General features: G+C 42.2%; 1 protein-coding gene across 2 annotated transcripts in view; it reads right to left on the minus strand.

Annotated features, from left to right (window-relative positions):
- The window catches only part of CB4H10orf67 (chromosome B4 C10orf67 homolog), a 171,402-nt gene that overhangs the window by 141,465 nt on the left and 13,370 nt on the right, over positions 1–16,567 (minus strand). For both annotated transcript variants that reach the window (XM_043561556.1, XM_043561555.1), the window contains exons 2-4: positions 12,556–12,676; positions 4,396–4,539; positions 2,639–2,713 (exon numbers count right to left, since the gene is read on the minus strand). In XM_043561556.1, coding sequence (XP_043417491.1) covers positions 2,639–2,713; positions 4,396–4,539; positions 12,556–12,676 — 340 coding nt within the window. The remainder of the gene's footprint in view (positions 1–2,638; positions 2,714–4,395; positions 4,540–12,555; positions 12,677–16,567) is intronic.

The raw sequence follows: 16,567 nt of genomic DNA on the forward strand, positions 1-16,567 counted from the left end.
TAAAATAAATGAACATTAAAAAAATAAAATATTAAGTTATTATATAGCCTAATATTTTAGGAAGTTTGTTGCTGCCTTTATTTGTTAAAATAAGTATTTTATTATGGTGAACTATATGAAATTGCCGATATTTGACATTTCGGGCTCCAAAAGTGGCAATTTCATATTGTCCAACATAATAAACATTGATAATTATTATAGATATCCTAAGGGCACTTTATCGTATTTGAAGTCCACAGTCAGTGGACAGAAAGATACAAGCCTCAATGCTAAGACGATAAAAGAGCAGAAAAAATTTACCAGTAGCAAGGACTGTCATGAATATGTGAAAACGTTTATTTATTTATGTGCTTTTAAAGGTTTATTTATTTATTTTGAGAGAGAGGGAGACGGTGTGAGCAGGGAAGGGGCAGAGAGAGAGGGAGAGAGAGAATCCTCAGCAGGCTCCGTGCGGCCAGCGCAAAGCCTGTTGTCGGGCTTGAACCCACGAACCGTGAGATCGTGGCCTGGCTCAAAACCGAGAGTCGGACACTTAACCGACTCGGGTACAGTTGTAAGGGCCTCACAAGCCTAGGAGGCAGGTACTGCTATGATCCCCAATGGACACATGAGGAAACGGAGGCAGAGGGGTTCGGTATTTTGCCTCGGGTCGCCGAACGATTAAGAGACAGAGCCAGGATTCTAACCCAAGTAGCCTGACTGCAGGGTCCTTGTTCTGAAACACACATTACGCTGACTCTTACCCATGATGCTACATTGTGCTGGCAGAACGCTGTCACCCGTCCAACAAATGTAATTCAGAAACTGCTCACTGATGGGAGTGCAAGGAAACCGTCCCCTCTATTTACTGCTGCAGAATACATCTTCCCAAACGTAGCGGCACGAAACCACAACTGTTCCTCGTGCTCACGGGCTCTGTGAGTCAGGGGGTTAAGACAGGCACAGGGGGATGGCTTGTCTCTGCTCCATACTGCCCGGGACCTCAGACGGAAGGACGAAGTGGCCGGGGGCCACGTGACTGGGGAGTTGAGCCCAGGTGGACCTAGTGTCCACACGTGGGTCCTCCGAAAACCTGGGCCTCTCGCGGCTCGGCAGCTGGATTCGGAGAGGGTGAAGCCGGAGAAAACATTCCAAGGGTAGAAGGATGGAGCCCCAAGGCTTCTCTGGACCTGGTCTCCGAGCTGGCGTCACTGCCCTCACCTTGGCTACAGACAAGCAAGGCACTGAGGCCAGCCCAGGTTCAAGGAGGGGGAGTCAGGCTCCTCCTCTCTGTTGAAGAGGGGCGAGGTAACACTGCACGTGAGTGGGACACCGTCCCAGCCACTTTAGCAAACGACTGGTGCAGAGTCAGAGAGGCTGCTGACAGAGCAGTAGGTCCAGCTGTAGGTTACGGAACAGGCAGCCAACAGTGGCTTGAACAGCAAGAGGGGTAATTGTGTCTGGAAACGAAAGGGCCAGGGGCAGAGCGAGTCCGGGGCTATTTAGTGGTTCAGTGATGTCATCCAGGAGCCCAGTGCTTTCCATCTTTTCACTCTGCCGCCTGTACGTCGCACATCCAAAGTGTCTCAGTCCTTCATCTTCGGCTGGCCGCGGCAATCCCGAGCATCAGAAGGAGGCAACGTGTCAAGCAAAGAAAACGAAGGGTATTTCTTCCCACGGGTGGCTTTACGCGCCCAAGAATAACCTCGGAGCCCACTTAGCTTCAGCTCACGTTGGTCAGGGACCTGACCTTGCCCGTGTTCCCGCCGTATCTGGAAAGGGCGCAGGGAAAGAAAGGGTCCAGCATTTGGGCCCCTTAATATTGTGAAGAGAAGTGAGAAGCGTTTCCGCTAATAAAAAAAGGAAGAGCGAGAATCACTCCTGAGTCACCAGTGTCTGCCACGAATGTGGGCAGCCGTCCACCTGTTTAGCAGATATTAGCTGATCGCTAACCACACATCGGGCCTGCTAAGAGGCACGCAGAGCAGTGAGTAAGACACAGCATCCCTGCCCTCCTAAGGCTTGCAGTCTGGTGTGGACCAGAACACGGAACAAGCAGTTATAATTAAGGACAAATGTGGCAAGTGCCAAGGAAAAAATGCACGTAATCAACGCACAGTTTGCCACAATAAAAATATTTCCTCCGGAGGTTTATTGACAGGAAAGACAAGGTTCCAGTTATAAAATCTAAAAGAAGCACAAGGTCCTTCCTAAGCCTGCAGGGTAAGCACGGAAAACGATGAGTTTTCCCAGTATGGAGGAGAATGCAGCACCGTGCCTGGCGAATAGATGAGTCCTCATCAAAAGAAAAGTGACTCGACCGAGAGTCCGAGACGATTCATCGGGATTTACCACAGACCCAGTGAACCCTCTGAGACTAGCCAGCCTTCCCTCCAACTGCACGCTCACCAAACAAACCTTGGATTATTCCTTCACTTACCCGCATACCAGGATGGAATTTTCCAGTGTCTGCAAAGTTACATCTGTCACCATAAAGTGTCATTTTGGTCAATTTAATGTGCGTGTGAACCGTGACCCGAAAACTGAGCAAACAGCTCTTCAAAGCCAAAAACACGGACGGGGACCCCACAGTGAGCCCCACTCTGTGCGATCCCAGGACGTGACGCTGGCCTAGTCCGTGACGGCGCTAAAAACCCACCTTGTACGTTCCTTTGATAACAGCTATGGCATCAGCCAACTGCTGATTGTAGCATTTTCTTATGATGTCCTCATTCTGCAAACCAAAAAATGAATACAATGAGCACCATAATGTAGCTTCAAATATAGCTCTCACACCTACTAAGGGACTCCATATAAAACCATCGTTCAGATCATCACAAATCTTGTGAACGCTTCAATTTGCAACCATTTCTCCTACACTAAAGCTATTACGCTGCAGTCAATTTTTACTTACACTTAACCAAAGGCAATAGAGAGCTCACATGGATAAAATAAATACAGATCATCTGAGCATGTTCTTTCGCTTTACATATCTTTTTAGCGTCTTCCTGGAACTGCTTTTAAAAGTAATAAAATCTACTTATGATTCATATCTTGTCCTGGTCCTTATACCTTTTGAATAGGATATGCTCATAGAAAGAAACCTAGAGCCACTAATCCATCAACCAGAGTGATTTTCTAATTAATCGAATCACTTGACCACTGTTTTGGATAACAATGAAAGACAGTACGTTAAAAAAAAGTCACAAATCTTGATTCTGATGTCAATTCTGATTCCAGCATGGAGTGCAAACAACGATTAGGTTTTAGAGTCAGACAGAATTGGATTTCAACATCATTGTGCCACTTTCAATCTGTCTGACCTGAAGCAGGTTACCTGACCTTGGCATCTCGGTTTCCTTATCTGTAGATTAGGGGTGATCAGGTTTCATTTAAGCATTGACTTAAGGAGGAAACACATTTAAAAGGCTTAGTGTGGGGCACTTGGGTGGCTCAGTCGGTTGAGCGTCCGACTTCAGCTCGGGTCATGATCTCGTGCTTCATGGGTTCCAGCCCCGCGTCTGGCTCTGTGCTGACAGTTCAGGGCCTGGAACCTGCTTTGGATTCTGTTTCCCTCTCTCTGCCCGCCCCCCACTCATGTTCTGTCTCTGTCTCTCAAAAATGAGTAAACATTAAAAAAAAAAAATTAAAAGGCTTAGTGTGGCTCTTAGAATGGTGAGATGAGATTTTTGTTTTATAGCTGAGAAGTAACAGTACGTGTTCTTTTTTTTTTTTTTGAGTTAGAGAGCAGGGGTGGAGGCCAGGGGGAAAGGAGGAGAGACGGAATCTCTCAAACAGGCTCCATGTGTGGAGCCCAACATGGGGCTGATCTCCAAAAGCCTGAGATCACGACCCAAGCCGAAATCAAGAGTTGGATGCTCAACTGACTCAGCCAGCCACTCAGGCGCCCCCCCATACCTGTTCTTAATGACAGATACGTACGCTAACCTGACCAAAGATTTTAGGAAACTCCTTGAAACAGCAGAATTTTCAAGCCTTTGGCTCCTACAGAGATAATAAGCACAAATAAGATGATATAAAATTGTGCTTCAGAGTCAGATCTCAAGCATCAAACTGGCTGGCTGGGAACATGAACTCTGATGTTTTGTTTTAACCGGTGGCCTTGAGCAAGTGAATTAAACTTTCTGGGCCTCAGTTTCCTCATCTGTGAAAGAAGGATAATAATAATTGCACCTACTTTATGAGGTGAGTGTGAGAATTAAATTAATTTGTGTACAGAGCACTCACAAAGTTTCTGACACAAAGTAAAGCTATTATTTGTATTATCTACTCTATGAGACACGACGTAGGCAAATAAAATCGCCCTCATGAGTTGCTAAATTCAAAACTGCACTAGGTATCTACCTAAGCAGGCGATCAAGCCATATAAAACAAAGGAAATGAGAGAGTTTGTACCTCTTGATAGTGTTTTTCGATTGTTAGGATCCTGTCATGTAGAGCAGTGAACAGGTTGAAAGACTCCTCTTTAAGACGGTCCTCAAACTTCAGCTGAACCAGTTCTCTGAGGAACCCAAAATCCACCTGAAGAGATCTAATGACCTAAAAATGGAAAAAAACATACATTATTGTAGAGAGTAAGGGCGCTCTGTGTAAAGGTTCTAGCACATTGCCTGGTTCCGGGCACAGAGAAGCAAATTTTGCCACCGCAAGGTAAGCCTCTTTGGCAAACTGATTATTTTAGGCTGATTATTTTTAAGAAACTGCAAACACAGGAGAAGCTCTGAAAACTGAGTATAAGCTTCCCTTTTCTAAGAGATATTTACATTTATAAGGGAAATCGCCACTTGTAAGGGTGTCTCTTTAGCTGTACCAGCAAGAGGGGCATGACGCAAAATCTTTAGAGACCCTTTTTTTTTAAGTTTATTTATTTATTTTTGAGAGAGAGAGAGAGAGAGAGAGAGAGAGAGAGAGGGAGAGAGCACACGTGAGCAGGGGAGGGGTAGAGAGAGAGGGAGAGAGAGAATCCCAAACAGGCTCTGTGCTGTCAGCACATAGCCCAAAATGTGGGACTTGATCTCATGAACCGTGATATCACGACCTGAGCCAAGATCATGGGGGATGCTTAACTGACTGAGCCACCCAGACTCCCCTAGAAAGTCTTATGTTGACTTAACTCTGCATAACTACCATGCCCTTATTTATTGAGCTTTTCCTGGTAACCTCCCATAACTGTGCCCTACCTCCCCCAACATCTTCTTTTGTGTTTAGTTGAAGGTGGTATTTAAGGTGACGACTTCCGCCATTTCAGCGTTGCTCAGTTTTTCTGGGCCTCTCCCATATATGCAGGGGGTGTACGTGTCACAAAATTGTTTGATTTTCTCCTGTTAATCTGTCGAACATCAGTCTGATTCTTAGACCAGCCAGATGAATATTGAAAGGTCAATAAAAATTTCTCCTCCCCAACATGAGCATATGGTCTGGAATGTGGTCAGGGGCTTGTCCTGCCTTTTAAGAATGCCTCTGAAATACGATGCACATTGGAGAACTCCAGTTAACTTGCTAAATTAACATATGCTAATGGAGTAAGGGAGAGAAGGTTCCTGGTGGTTTCTTCCTAAATGGTATAAAATACCTGGGTTATTAACAACAACCCTTTATCACACCTCAAAAAGTATCATCCAAGATGTGGATTTTAAATCAGAAAAGATAGGAAAAAATTCATATTTGTTGTGAATTCACTAGCCAAACATTTAAATATATAACTAGCATGGTGACTAAGAATCATTTCTGATCGTCATCAAAACATACAATGTGTTCTTGTGAAGATATAATGGCCAAAAAGCTCCCGAATTTGGTGAAAGATAGACTCGAGATGCTGAACAAACTTCATGCAGGATAAATACATATGAACCACACCTAGGTACATAACAATTCAACTGCTGAAAACCACAGGTAAAAAGAAAATCTTTTTTTAGGGGCACCTGGATGGCTTAGTCATCGGTTGAGTGCCCAAATCTTGATTTTGGCTCAGGTCATATCCCAGGGTCATGGGATTGAGTCCCACATCAGTATGAAGCCTGCTTAAGACTCTCTCTCTCTCTCTCTCTCTCTCTCTCTCATTCCCTCTCTTCTTCTGCCCCTCTCCCCTCCCCTCATGTGTATACTCTCTCCCTCTCTCTCTCTCTCTCTCTCAAAGTAAAAAAAAACCAAAAAACACTTTTTTTTCTTAAGTAAACTCTATGCCCTATCATGACCTTGAGATCAAGAGTGGCATACTTTACCAACAGAGCCAGCCAGGTGCCTCAAAAAGAAAATCTTGAAAGCAGTCAGAAAAGAAAACAAGTACATACAGGGGAATAACTTTTGAAATGATTGATGTTTTCTTATTAGAAAGTATGGAAGTCAGAGGCACAATGTTACAGCGAAAAGTAAAAAAGTACATATCAGTCAAAAATGCTATAATCAATGTAACATTTTAAATAAAGAAAACTATGAGAATTCATTGCCCAAGTCAAGAATTGCTAAAGAAATTCCTTCAGGCTAAAAAGAAATATTACAAGCTGGAAACTTAGATTTTCAGGAACGAGTGAAGAGCATTGGAAATAGTAAATATCCAAGCAAATATAAAAGACTAGTTTTACCTCTTATTAGTTTAATATATACAGGAATGTTTAAAAAGTTTTTTTTAATGTTCATTCATTTTTGAGAGAGAGACAGAGTATGAGTGGGGAGGGGCAGAGAGAGAGGGAGACACGGAACTTGAAGCGGGCTCCAGGCTCTGAGCTGTCAGCACAGAGCCCGATGCAGGGCTCAAGCTCACGAGCTGTGGGATCACGACCTGAGCCAAAGTCAGACGCTTAACTGACTGACTGAGCCACCCAGGAGCCCTCAGGTTGGATTTTTAAAACCTGCTATATATAATTTGTAAAAGACGTACTAAGACACAACACAGAAATGAGGTCAGTGTAAGAATGAGAAAGATTTATCAGGCAAACACTATATCAAAGAATGTTGATATAGGTATATTAGTATTGAAGAGAATGGTAAAAATATAGATATAGATATAGATGATATAGATACAGATATAGATTCACATACATATAGATTCATATACATATATACATACATGTATACACATACATATATATTCACATACATATATGTTCATATACATATATATATACACATACACATATACACATACATATATATACGCTCTCAAGTATTAACAAGTGCAGTGTATCTTTAATTTCCCATATCCAGGGCACAATGACAAAGACCGACCTCACATGAACACAAGTTGCAAACAAACACCAAATAATTTGTCTCACAAAGAGTTTTTACTGACAACAAAGGACGGAAGTTAAAAATCAACAACATAAGAATCACTCAAAAGCATACTTGGAAAATGTTAGAGTATTTCAATCTAATACCGATAAATATTAATAGCAATAACTAATGAAAATAATTAGTATTATGAATACCAATAAAAATACTATATTTCAAAATTTGTGGAATGAAAGTAAAAAAGTACTTTATGGGAAATATAAGACTGTAAATGCTTATCAAAGGAAAGAGGGGGCCTCAAAAACAATGATCTATAGGCTTTGGTAGCTGACAACCCAATATCCATTACACTGGTTCTTCCTTACTCAGAGGACCAGGACTTTTTGGAACAGAAATATGTCTAGTTAAAATGTTCTCTTCTTGGGGCTCCTGGGTGGCACAGTCGGTTAAGCGTCCGACTTCAGCCAGGTCACGATCTCGCGGCCCGTGAGTTCGAGCCCTGCGTCAGGCTCTGGGCTGATGGCTCAGAGCCTGGAGCCTATTTCCGATTCTGTGTCTCCCTCTCTCTCTGCCCGTCCCCCGTTCATGCTCTGTGTCTCTCTGTCCCAAAAATAAATAAACGTTGAAAAAAAAATTATACAAAAAAAAAAAATGTTCTCTTCTCTAGGGGCGCTTGGGTGGCTCAGTCGGTTAAGCGTCCGACTTCAGCTCAGGTCATGATCTCGTAGTCCGTGGGTTCGAGCCCCACGTCAGGCTCTGTGCTGACAGCTCAGAACCTGGAACCTGCTTCGGATTCTGTCTCCCTCTCTCTCTGCCCCTCCCCCGCATCTCAAAAATAAACAAACATTAAAAAAAAAAAGGTTCGCTTCTCTAGAACCCCGTCCAGTCAAAGGGGTCAAGGGATACAGTGAAGGCCAACGATCAACAAGCTGGGGTTTTCTATGGGGTTTTCTGCTTTCCTCACATGGCTGCCGCCCCCTCTACTTCTCTCGTCTTCTCCTTCCTCCATGAACAGCAAATGGAGACCAGAAGTGAAACAGCCATCTTGCTACGATGAGGTCAGAAATATGAAAGCGAAACCATGCACTAATAATGGAGATTTGAAAAAATAAAACAAGTCTGGTATATAGATAACAACAGAGAGCTACTGCCCCAACTATGGATTATCTAACTCTAACTGACTTATGGGATTAAGGCAGGACAGTTGCATTTTCTTTTTTTTTATTTTTTATTTAAAAAAATTTTTTTTAATGTCTTATTTATTTTGGGGAGACAGAGAGACAGAGTGCAAGCAGGGGAGGGGCAGAGAGAGAGGGAGACACAGAATCTGAAGCAGGCTCCAGGCTCTGAGCTGTCAGCACAGAGCCTGACGCAGGGCTCGAACCCACAGAAGGACCATGAGATCATGACCCAAGCTGAAGTCAGATGCCTAACCGACTGAGCCACCCAGGTGCCTCTTAAAGTTTTTTTTTAATGTTTTATTTATTTTGGGGAGACAGAGGGACAGAGTGTAAGCAGGGGAGCCACGATAGTTGCATTTTCTAAAAATAGAGTGATATACCATCCTAACTGACACTGAGCTCCAACTCGAGCAATTAGACAAAGGAAAACAGAGCGAACCCAAAACAGCAGCAAAAATTAAATAATAAAGATAAGAAATTTATGTACTAGAAATGAAGATATGATGGAGAGGATTAATAAATCTAAAAGTTGAGTCTCTGAAAAAATTAATGATATAGATAAAACTGCCAAGATTCATCTAGGGAAAAACAAGTGTGCAGACAAAATTATAGTTTTTTTAAAATATATAACTACAGATACAATAAAGATTTAAGAATAATAAGAGAAGACAGTAATTTAAAAATTTGCCATTCTGAATACTTTTGTAGAAAAACATAATGTCAAAACTCACCCAAGAAGATTTAAGAAAACCTTACTATATCCATAACAAAATCAAAATAGCAATGAAAGTAGGCACATTCAGTTTTACAAGTGACTTCTTTTTTTTTTTTAATTTTTTTTAACGTTTTATTTATTTTTGAGACAGGGAGAGACAGAGCATGAACAGGGGAGGGTCAGAGAGAGGGAGACACAGAATCCGAAACAGGCTCCAGACTCTGAGCTGTCAGCACAGAGCCCGACGCGGGGCTCGAACTCACGGACCGCGAGATCGTGACCTGAGCCGAAGTCGGACGCTTAACCGACTGAGCCACCCAGGCGCCCCACAAGTGACTTCTAACAAATACAGAAACAGGTAATTCCAACCTCACGTCAATTATTCCAAAGAAAAGAGTCAGGAACATCTCACAGCTCATTTTATAAAGGTACTAAGACCCTGGTGCCAAGAATGAACAATAGTGTAAGAAGAAAAGAAAATTACAGGACAATCTCTTAGGAACATAAATGAAAACAATCATTAGTAAAATGAGAGCAAATGATGCAGAAAGCACAAAGAATTATTATGGTCCAGCTGGGTTCATTCCGGGTTTACTATTCAAAAATCAGTTTTCCTCAACATCACTCATCATCGGTGAAATACAAATCAAAACCACGGTGAGATACCACCTGACACCTGTCAGAATGGCCAACATGAACAACTCAGGCCACAACAGATGTTGGCGAGGATGCGGAGAAAGAGGCTCTCTTTTGCATTGTTGGTGGCAGTGCAAGCTGGCGCAGCCGCTCTGGAAAACAGGATGGAGGTTCCTCAAAAAACTAAAAATAGAACTGTTCTATGGTCCAGCAATTGCACTACTAGGTATTTATCCAAGGGATGCAGGTGTGCTGTTTTGAAGGGGCACCTGCACCCCAATATTTATAGCAGCACTATTGACAATAGCCAAAGTATGGAAAGAGCTCAAATGTCCATTGACAGGTAAATGGATAAAGGGGCGCCTGGGTGGCGCAGTCGGTTAAGTGTCCAACTTCAGCCAGGTCACGATCTCACGGTCCATGAGTTCGAGCCCTGCGTCAGGCTCTGGGCTGATGGCTCAGAGCCTGGAGCCTGTTTCCGATTCTGTGTCTACCTCTCTCTCTGCCCCTCGCCCGTTCATGCTCTGTCTCTCTCTGTCCCAAAAAAAAAAAAAAAAAAAAAAAAAAGATGTACACACACACACACACACACACACACACACACACTGGAATATTACTCGGCAATCAAAAAGAATGAAATCTTGCGATTTGCAATTACGTGGAGGGAACTGGAGGGTATTATGCTAAGCGAAATTAGAGAAAGACAAATATCATATGACTTCACTCATATGAGGAATTGAAGATACAAAGCCGATGAACATAGGGGAAGGAAGCAAAAATAATATAAAAACAGGGAGTGGAACAAAACATAAGAGACTCTTAAATACAGAGAAGAAACAGAGGGTTGCTGGAGGGGTTGCGGGAGGGGGAATGGGCTAAATGGGTAAGGAGCATTAAGGAATCTACTCCTGAAATCATTGTTGCACCATATGCTAACTAACTTGGGTGTAAATTAAACAATAAACAAATTAAAAAAAAAAGATTACTGGAATAAAAAAAGAAATCAGTTTTCACCACATCATCATGTAAAGGAGAAAAGCCATAATGATTCAGTAGATCCATGAAAAGCATTCAAATCCAGTCATTCATGATATTTTTTTAAATGCCTCTTATTAATTAAAAATAGAGGAAACACTCTTAATCTGATTTAAGCATATTGTGTCAGAATTTGGTTCAGCTAGGGGCGCCTGGGTGGCGCAGTCGGTTAAGCGTCCGACTTCAGCCAGGTCACGATCTCGTGGTCCGGGAGTTCGAGCCCCGCGTCGGGCTCTGGGCTGATGGCTCAGAGCCTGGAGCCTGTTTCTGATTCTGCGTCTCCCTCTCTCTCTGCCCCTCCCCCGTTCATGCTCTGTCTCTCTCTGTCCCAAAAATAAATAAACGTTGAAAAAAAAAAATTTAAAAAAAAAGAATTTGGTTCAGCTATATCTTAGAACTCCAAATAACAGAAGCGTCAATGAGAAATTATTTCTCTTTCACTGGAAATTGATGTGGGCAATCAGTGGTGAAAATGACACAAGTCCCTCCCATTCTATCAGTCCGCTGCATGCACTGCCTCAAAATCACGGTACAAACGTTAGCACCCATGTTCTAGGCGCAGAAATAAGGAAAAAAGGAAAGGAAAGGAAGGAAAGTGGGAAGGAGGAAGGAAGGGAGGTAGGGAGAAGAGGTGGAGGAAGGAGTGAAGCAGCAGAAAATGAGTGCACATGAACTGTTCACTAAGGAAGGTTCCCCAAAGTTGCCACATAATATTTCCACCTAATTCTACTGACGTCATTCTAATGACGTCTACTGCGCGTCATTCGGACGCGCCAAACTGCAAAGGAAATGAAGTTATAAAACCGTTCTGAAGGCATCAGGAGAGACGATAAATTAGCAAGTATGTAAGAAAATAACTTTCAAAATTATGAGTTGGGGTGTAAATTGGTACAATCTCCGTGTAGGGCAGTTTGGCGATATCCTTCAAAGTGATTAATGGATGCATCCTCTGACTCAGAAATTCCACTTTTAAATTTATGCCACAAATTTGCTGGCCTATGAGTATGTACAGAATTATTCATCGCAGTAGAAGATTTAAGATGACCAAAACGTCCATTAATAGAGGGATAGTTAAATAAATGATGCGCATTTTATGATGTGATGTACTTTTGAAATAGGCAAGGAAACTATGTATCAATATGGAATGATTTTCAAGTTATATTGTTGAGTGAAAAAACAGAAACGAAGGACACAAGAGTATTTATAGTTGTATGCTATCCCATGTGACAGTTTTATTGATTAGGGACCTTAATAACTCTTGATATCCGATGTGTATGAAATGTGCTGTTTCTTAACAATCAAGAAAGATCCAGGGGAAATATGATGGAATGCCAAGATTCGACAAAGCTGTATGATGGGTAACCCAAGTTATTCATTGTAGTATTCGCCACATTTTTCTACACACCAAAAGTATTTTACAATTTTTAAAAGGTATCATAAATAGTCTACGGCCATACCAGCCTGAACGCGCACGATCTCGTCTGATCTCGGAAGGTATCATAAATAGAAAATGTTCACAGATGTCAAAAGAATTTCAAGGAGAGTAACAACACACTTCGCAAAACATATATGCGCATGATGTAAATACAAGCAGCAGTGTATACAAATTATTTAAAAAAATACAGCTCTCATCCAATTCAGCTTGTAAAAGATGCTAATATTTAAAATTTTTTAATCATTTCCATTCTGTGAAGGAAAGAGACATAAAGGTAAACAACACCTAAAATAATCTCAGAAGTTTCTAAATAAATCCAGATTTACCTGTACTAGCTTCTCTGTAGATGAACTCAACTCTTTCAATGGCAAAATTTCATTGGAATCTGTTTGAGTAGCATGGTCTGTGCTGAAAAAGCCAATCTTCAAATCATCGGAAATTTTAAGTCTGGAAAAAAATAAATGGAGATTAAAAGTGCTTTATAGAATAGATATTTCCTTTTAACATGTGTGTTATTACACATATTTTTGTGTAAATCGTGTTATATATATATTTTAAAGTCTACTTAGTTTGAGAGAGAGAGAGCGAGCATGTGTGGGGCAGGGCAAAGAGACAGGGAGAGAAAGAATCTCAAGGAGGTTCTGCACTGTCAGCATAGGGCCTGATGGGGGCTCGAACCCACGAACCGTGAGATCATGACCTGAGCCAAAATCAAGATTTGGATGCTTAACCGACTGAGCCACCCAGGTGCCCCAAATCATATTATATTTTAAAGATTCAAAGGGACCTGTGGGGTGAGGAAAGTTCTGAATTAGCTCCTCATGCTTTGGGGTTTTCACCAGGACTCTGCTGGATTATCAGATTCCTTGCACTGGGCATATTGCTCTACTGGTACTCATCTTAATTCCATTCTCTGAGTTATGATCAGTTTGAGCCTCCTTTTAATGGCCTATCTACCGTTTTACCTGTGCTACTGCTTAAACCCATTATAAATTATACACAGGCATACAAGCAAAAATACTTTGAGATAGGGGTTCTTGAAATGTGGCCTGAGGACCCCTGGAGTTCCAGGACACCCTTCCAGGGAGTCCACAAGGTCAAAATTATTTTCATAATAGTATTAAGATTTCTTTTTTTTTTTTTTAAGAGGGAAAGAGTGCACAAGCAGGGGAGAGGGAGAGGGAGAATCTTGAGCAGGTTCCATGCTCTGGCATGACTGGATTCCAACGGGTCTGGATTCCATGACCATGGATGGGATCATGACCTCAGCCGAAATCAAGCCAGACGCTCGACCAAATGAGCCACCCTGGCTCCCCGATAGCATTAAAATTTTATTTTCCTTTTCCACCATCACGCTCTCCCAAGCGTTCAGTGGAGTCTTCCAGAAGCTACAGGTTATGTGAGCACAAGACATGAATGTAGAAGCAGATATGAGAATTCAGCCACCCCACAAAGCCGGGCACTTGAAAAGGTTTGCAAAAATGTAAAGCAATGACACTATAACTCATTGAAGTTCTTGTTTTCAAAAATAAAGTTCATTTTTCTTTAAACTGTGTTATTTACATTAGCATAGAATTGGTTTGCCATTATTTTCAATGAATTAATTTACGTATATTCTTTACTGCTCCTTGTAAAATTCTAATACGGTTACCATGAATAGGCATCAACTAAAGCTCTTTGAGGTCCCCAGGAACGATCACAGTTCCTGGAACCAAACAATTGGAGGATTCTTCTTTGGGATCATGACACCACCATACTGTATTTGATTTTCAGACTCCGTTTCTTGAGAAATCTGAGTAGGCAAGGAGTTTAAGTATTTGTAAACTCTTCCTACCGACCTTGAATGATGGCTATCGTAAACAGTAAAAAGAAAGCCAATTTTCTGGATTCACTCCGTCAATGTGATCAAACTTACCACAACTACCAGCTTCTAAAATGTCAGCTCAACAAAGAAAGCCATGAAAGCCCAAGGAGAATCACCAGACTTTTCAGGGCAGGCCCCGAAGAAGACAGAGTGCTTCTATCTTCCGTTGTCTGCTGACCAGCTGACCCTGCTGGGAGCGCCCCCCTGCAACCCTTTCCCTCCTTATTTGCTGGCAGAGTCTCACATGTATCTCCCACAGAAATCAGGGCAGGGTGGTCATATTCCCAGTGTCGAGGGTAACTCTTGTCTTGTCTCCATCACAGAGATCCCATTCTTCTGGGCAGATGTTTTAGGGGAGGGTGTGGAACTTGCTTCTGGCAAGAATGACCCGAGGAAAGATATGTTGGGGGCTTGTGGGAAAGCTTTTTACACTCCGACACCGACAGGGCACCAGGGGAGAGTTTTCCTCTGTGACTGAACACTGCCTTGCGTGGAAGCGATGCCAAGAAGTGCCACGGCCATCTGGTGACCACAAGTGGGGCCAGTCAGAGGGCAAAGCTCGTACATGAATGATGAGCTGTTAAAAAAAAAACAAGTAATTTTCACTGATGACTTTGTTTAGCCATCGAATCAACTAGCTCTAAAGCCCGCCATACCTCTGGTCTTCCTGCATCATATAATAAACGCACCAATTGTTGAGTTTCTGTTAATCGCGGCTGAACGCTTCCTGGTATTCTAGCTATGTGATACGATGTAAATTACCTAACCTTTCTGGGCCTTAATTTCTTCTTATGAAAAAAAAAATAGTGCCTATTTCATACAGTTATTGTCAGGATTAGTGTGTTAATACCCAGAAGCACTTTGAATGATGCATGTCACATAGTAAGCCCTTAAGAAATGTTAACTGCTGGGGCTCCTGGGTGACTCAGTGGGTTAAGTATCCGACTTTGGCTGAGGTCATGATCTCACGGTTCGTGGGTTCGAGCCTCGCACGGGGCTCTGTGTTGCTAGCTTGGAGCTTGCTTCAGATGCTGTGTCTCCCTCTCTCTCTGACCCTCCCCTGCTCACACTCTGTCTCTCTCTCAAAAATTAATAAATAAACATTAAAAAAAAGAAATGTTCACTGCTATTGGGGTTGTGGTGGCAATTGTTACTATCATTATTATGGTCTGAAGTATCATTTTTTCATCACGTTTGGAAAAAACCATTGTAGTCTAGTAATAGTCAACCAAGAAAGGCTAAATTTAAATTCATAAATTTTTTAAGGACTTAAAATAATGATTTTCAACTACTCCCACTAAATTTTCAACTCATCTTCCGCACACTTATCAATATCAGACTGATGACAAATCTCATCAGTAGTGTTATCCAGATGGGGAGGGAGCACCGGTAATGCTGTATACCTCAGTTCCAACTAATATTTCCAGTGTTTTTCCACAGAAAATTGTATTTTAGATTTGGCCGAATTTCATTTTAGGAGTCTGTATCTTTTTCGCACTAACACAGTACTATTGGAAGAGGCCATCTCCTTGGTCCCTGAGTGTCCCTGTACATTCTTTCTGCGTATGCCAAGAATGCAAAATCCTGACCACTCTTTCCGCGGGCCATTCCTCGGAGTTGAGTTTGCAGGGAGCAATCTTGAAGGATGAGGTAATGCCTTTCTTTCCTCTGCCAAGAAGCAGGCTGATACTGTTTACTATAAAGAGTGGTGAGCTCAGGGATCCCCTCCTTTATTTTTTTTTTTTAATTTTTTTTTTCAACGTTTATTTATTTTTGGGACAGAGAGAGACAGAGCATGAACGGGGGAGGGGCAGAGAGAGAGGGAGACACAGAATCGGAAACAGGCTCCAGGCTCCGAGCCATCAGCCCAGAGCCTGACGCGGGGCTCGAACTCCCGGACCGCGAGATTGTGACCTGGCTGAAGTCGGACGCTTAACCGACTGCGCCACCCAGGTGCCCCTGGGATCCCCTCCTTCAATGCAACACGCTGTGTATATAGGTATCTATGATGGGTCTTTAGTGTTACCCTCATGGCACTGCGGGGGCATGGCAAATCATCAGAAATAAGCATGAAAGTCTGGATAGTGCTTTTGCAATGATGATAAAGTCCTTTGTCTTTGACCCAGGAGTCTTGTGTCTTCTGCTGACAGCCATGAAACGAGCAAACTTGTTAGCTTATAAGTAGGGTAAGATCTCAAACACTGCAGAGTCCTTGACAGGTACCTGACCCATAAATCCTCTCAATAAATGCTTCTTGTATTGAATTTTTTATATTTATTTTATTTTTAAAAAGTTTTTTATTTAAGTAATCTCTACACCCAACATGGGGCTCAAACTCATGACCCTGAGATCAAGAGGTGCATGTTCTTCTGACTGAAACCGCCACACACCTCTGTATTGAATTTTTTTATGACTAAGATATAGCAATTAACTAAAAAGATCACCAATATTTAAAGCTTTGTCTACCTGACATT

Source organism: Prionailurus bengalensis, chromosome B4, assembly GCF_016509475.1.
Source record: "Prionailurus bengalensis isolate Pbe53 chromosome B4, Fcat_Pben_1.1_paternal_pri, whole genome shotgun sequence".
In the NCBI taxonomy this organism is placed as follows: Eukaryota; Metazoa; Chordata; class Mammalia; order Carnivora; family Felidae; genus Prionailurus; species Prionailurus bengalensis.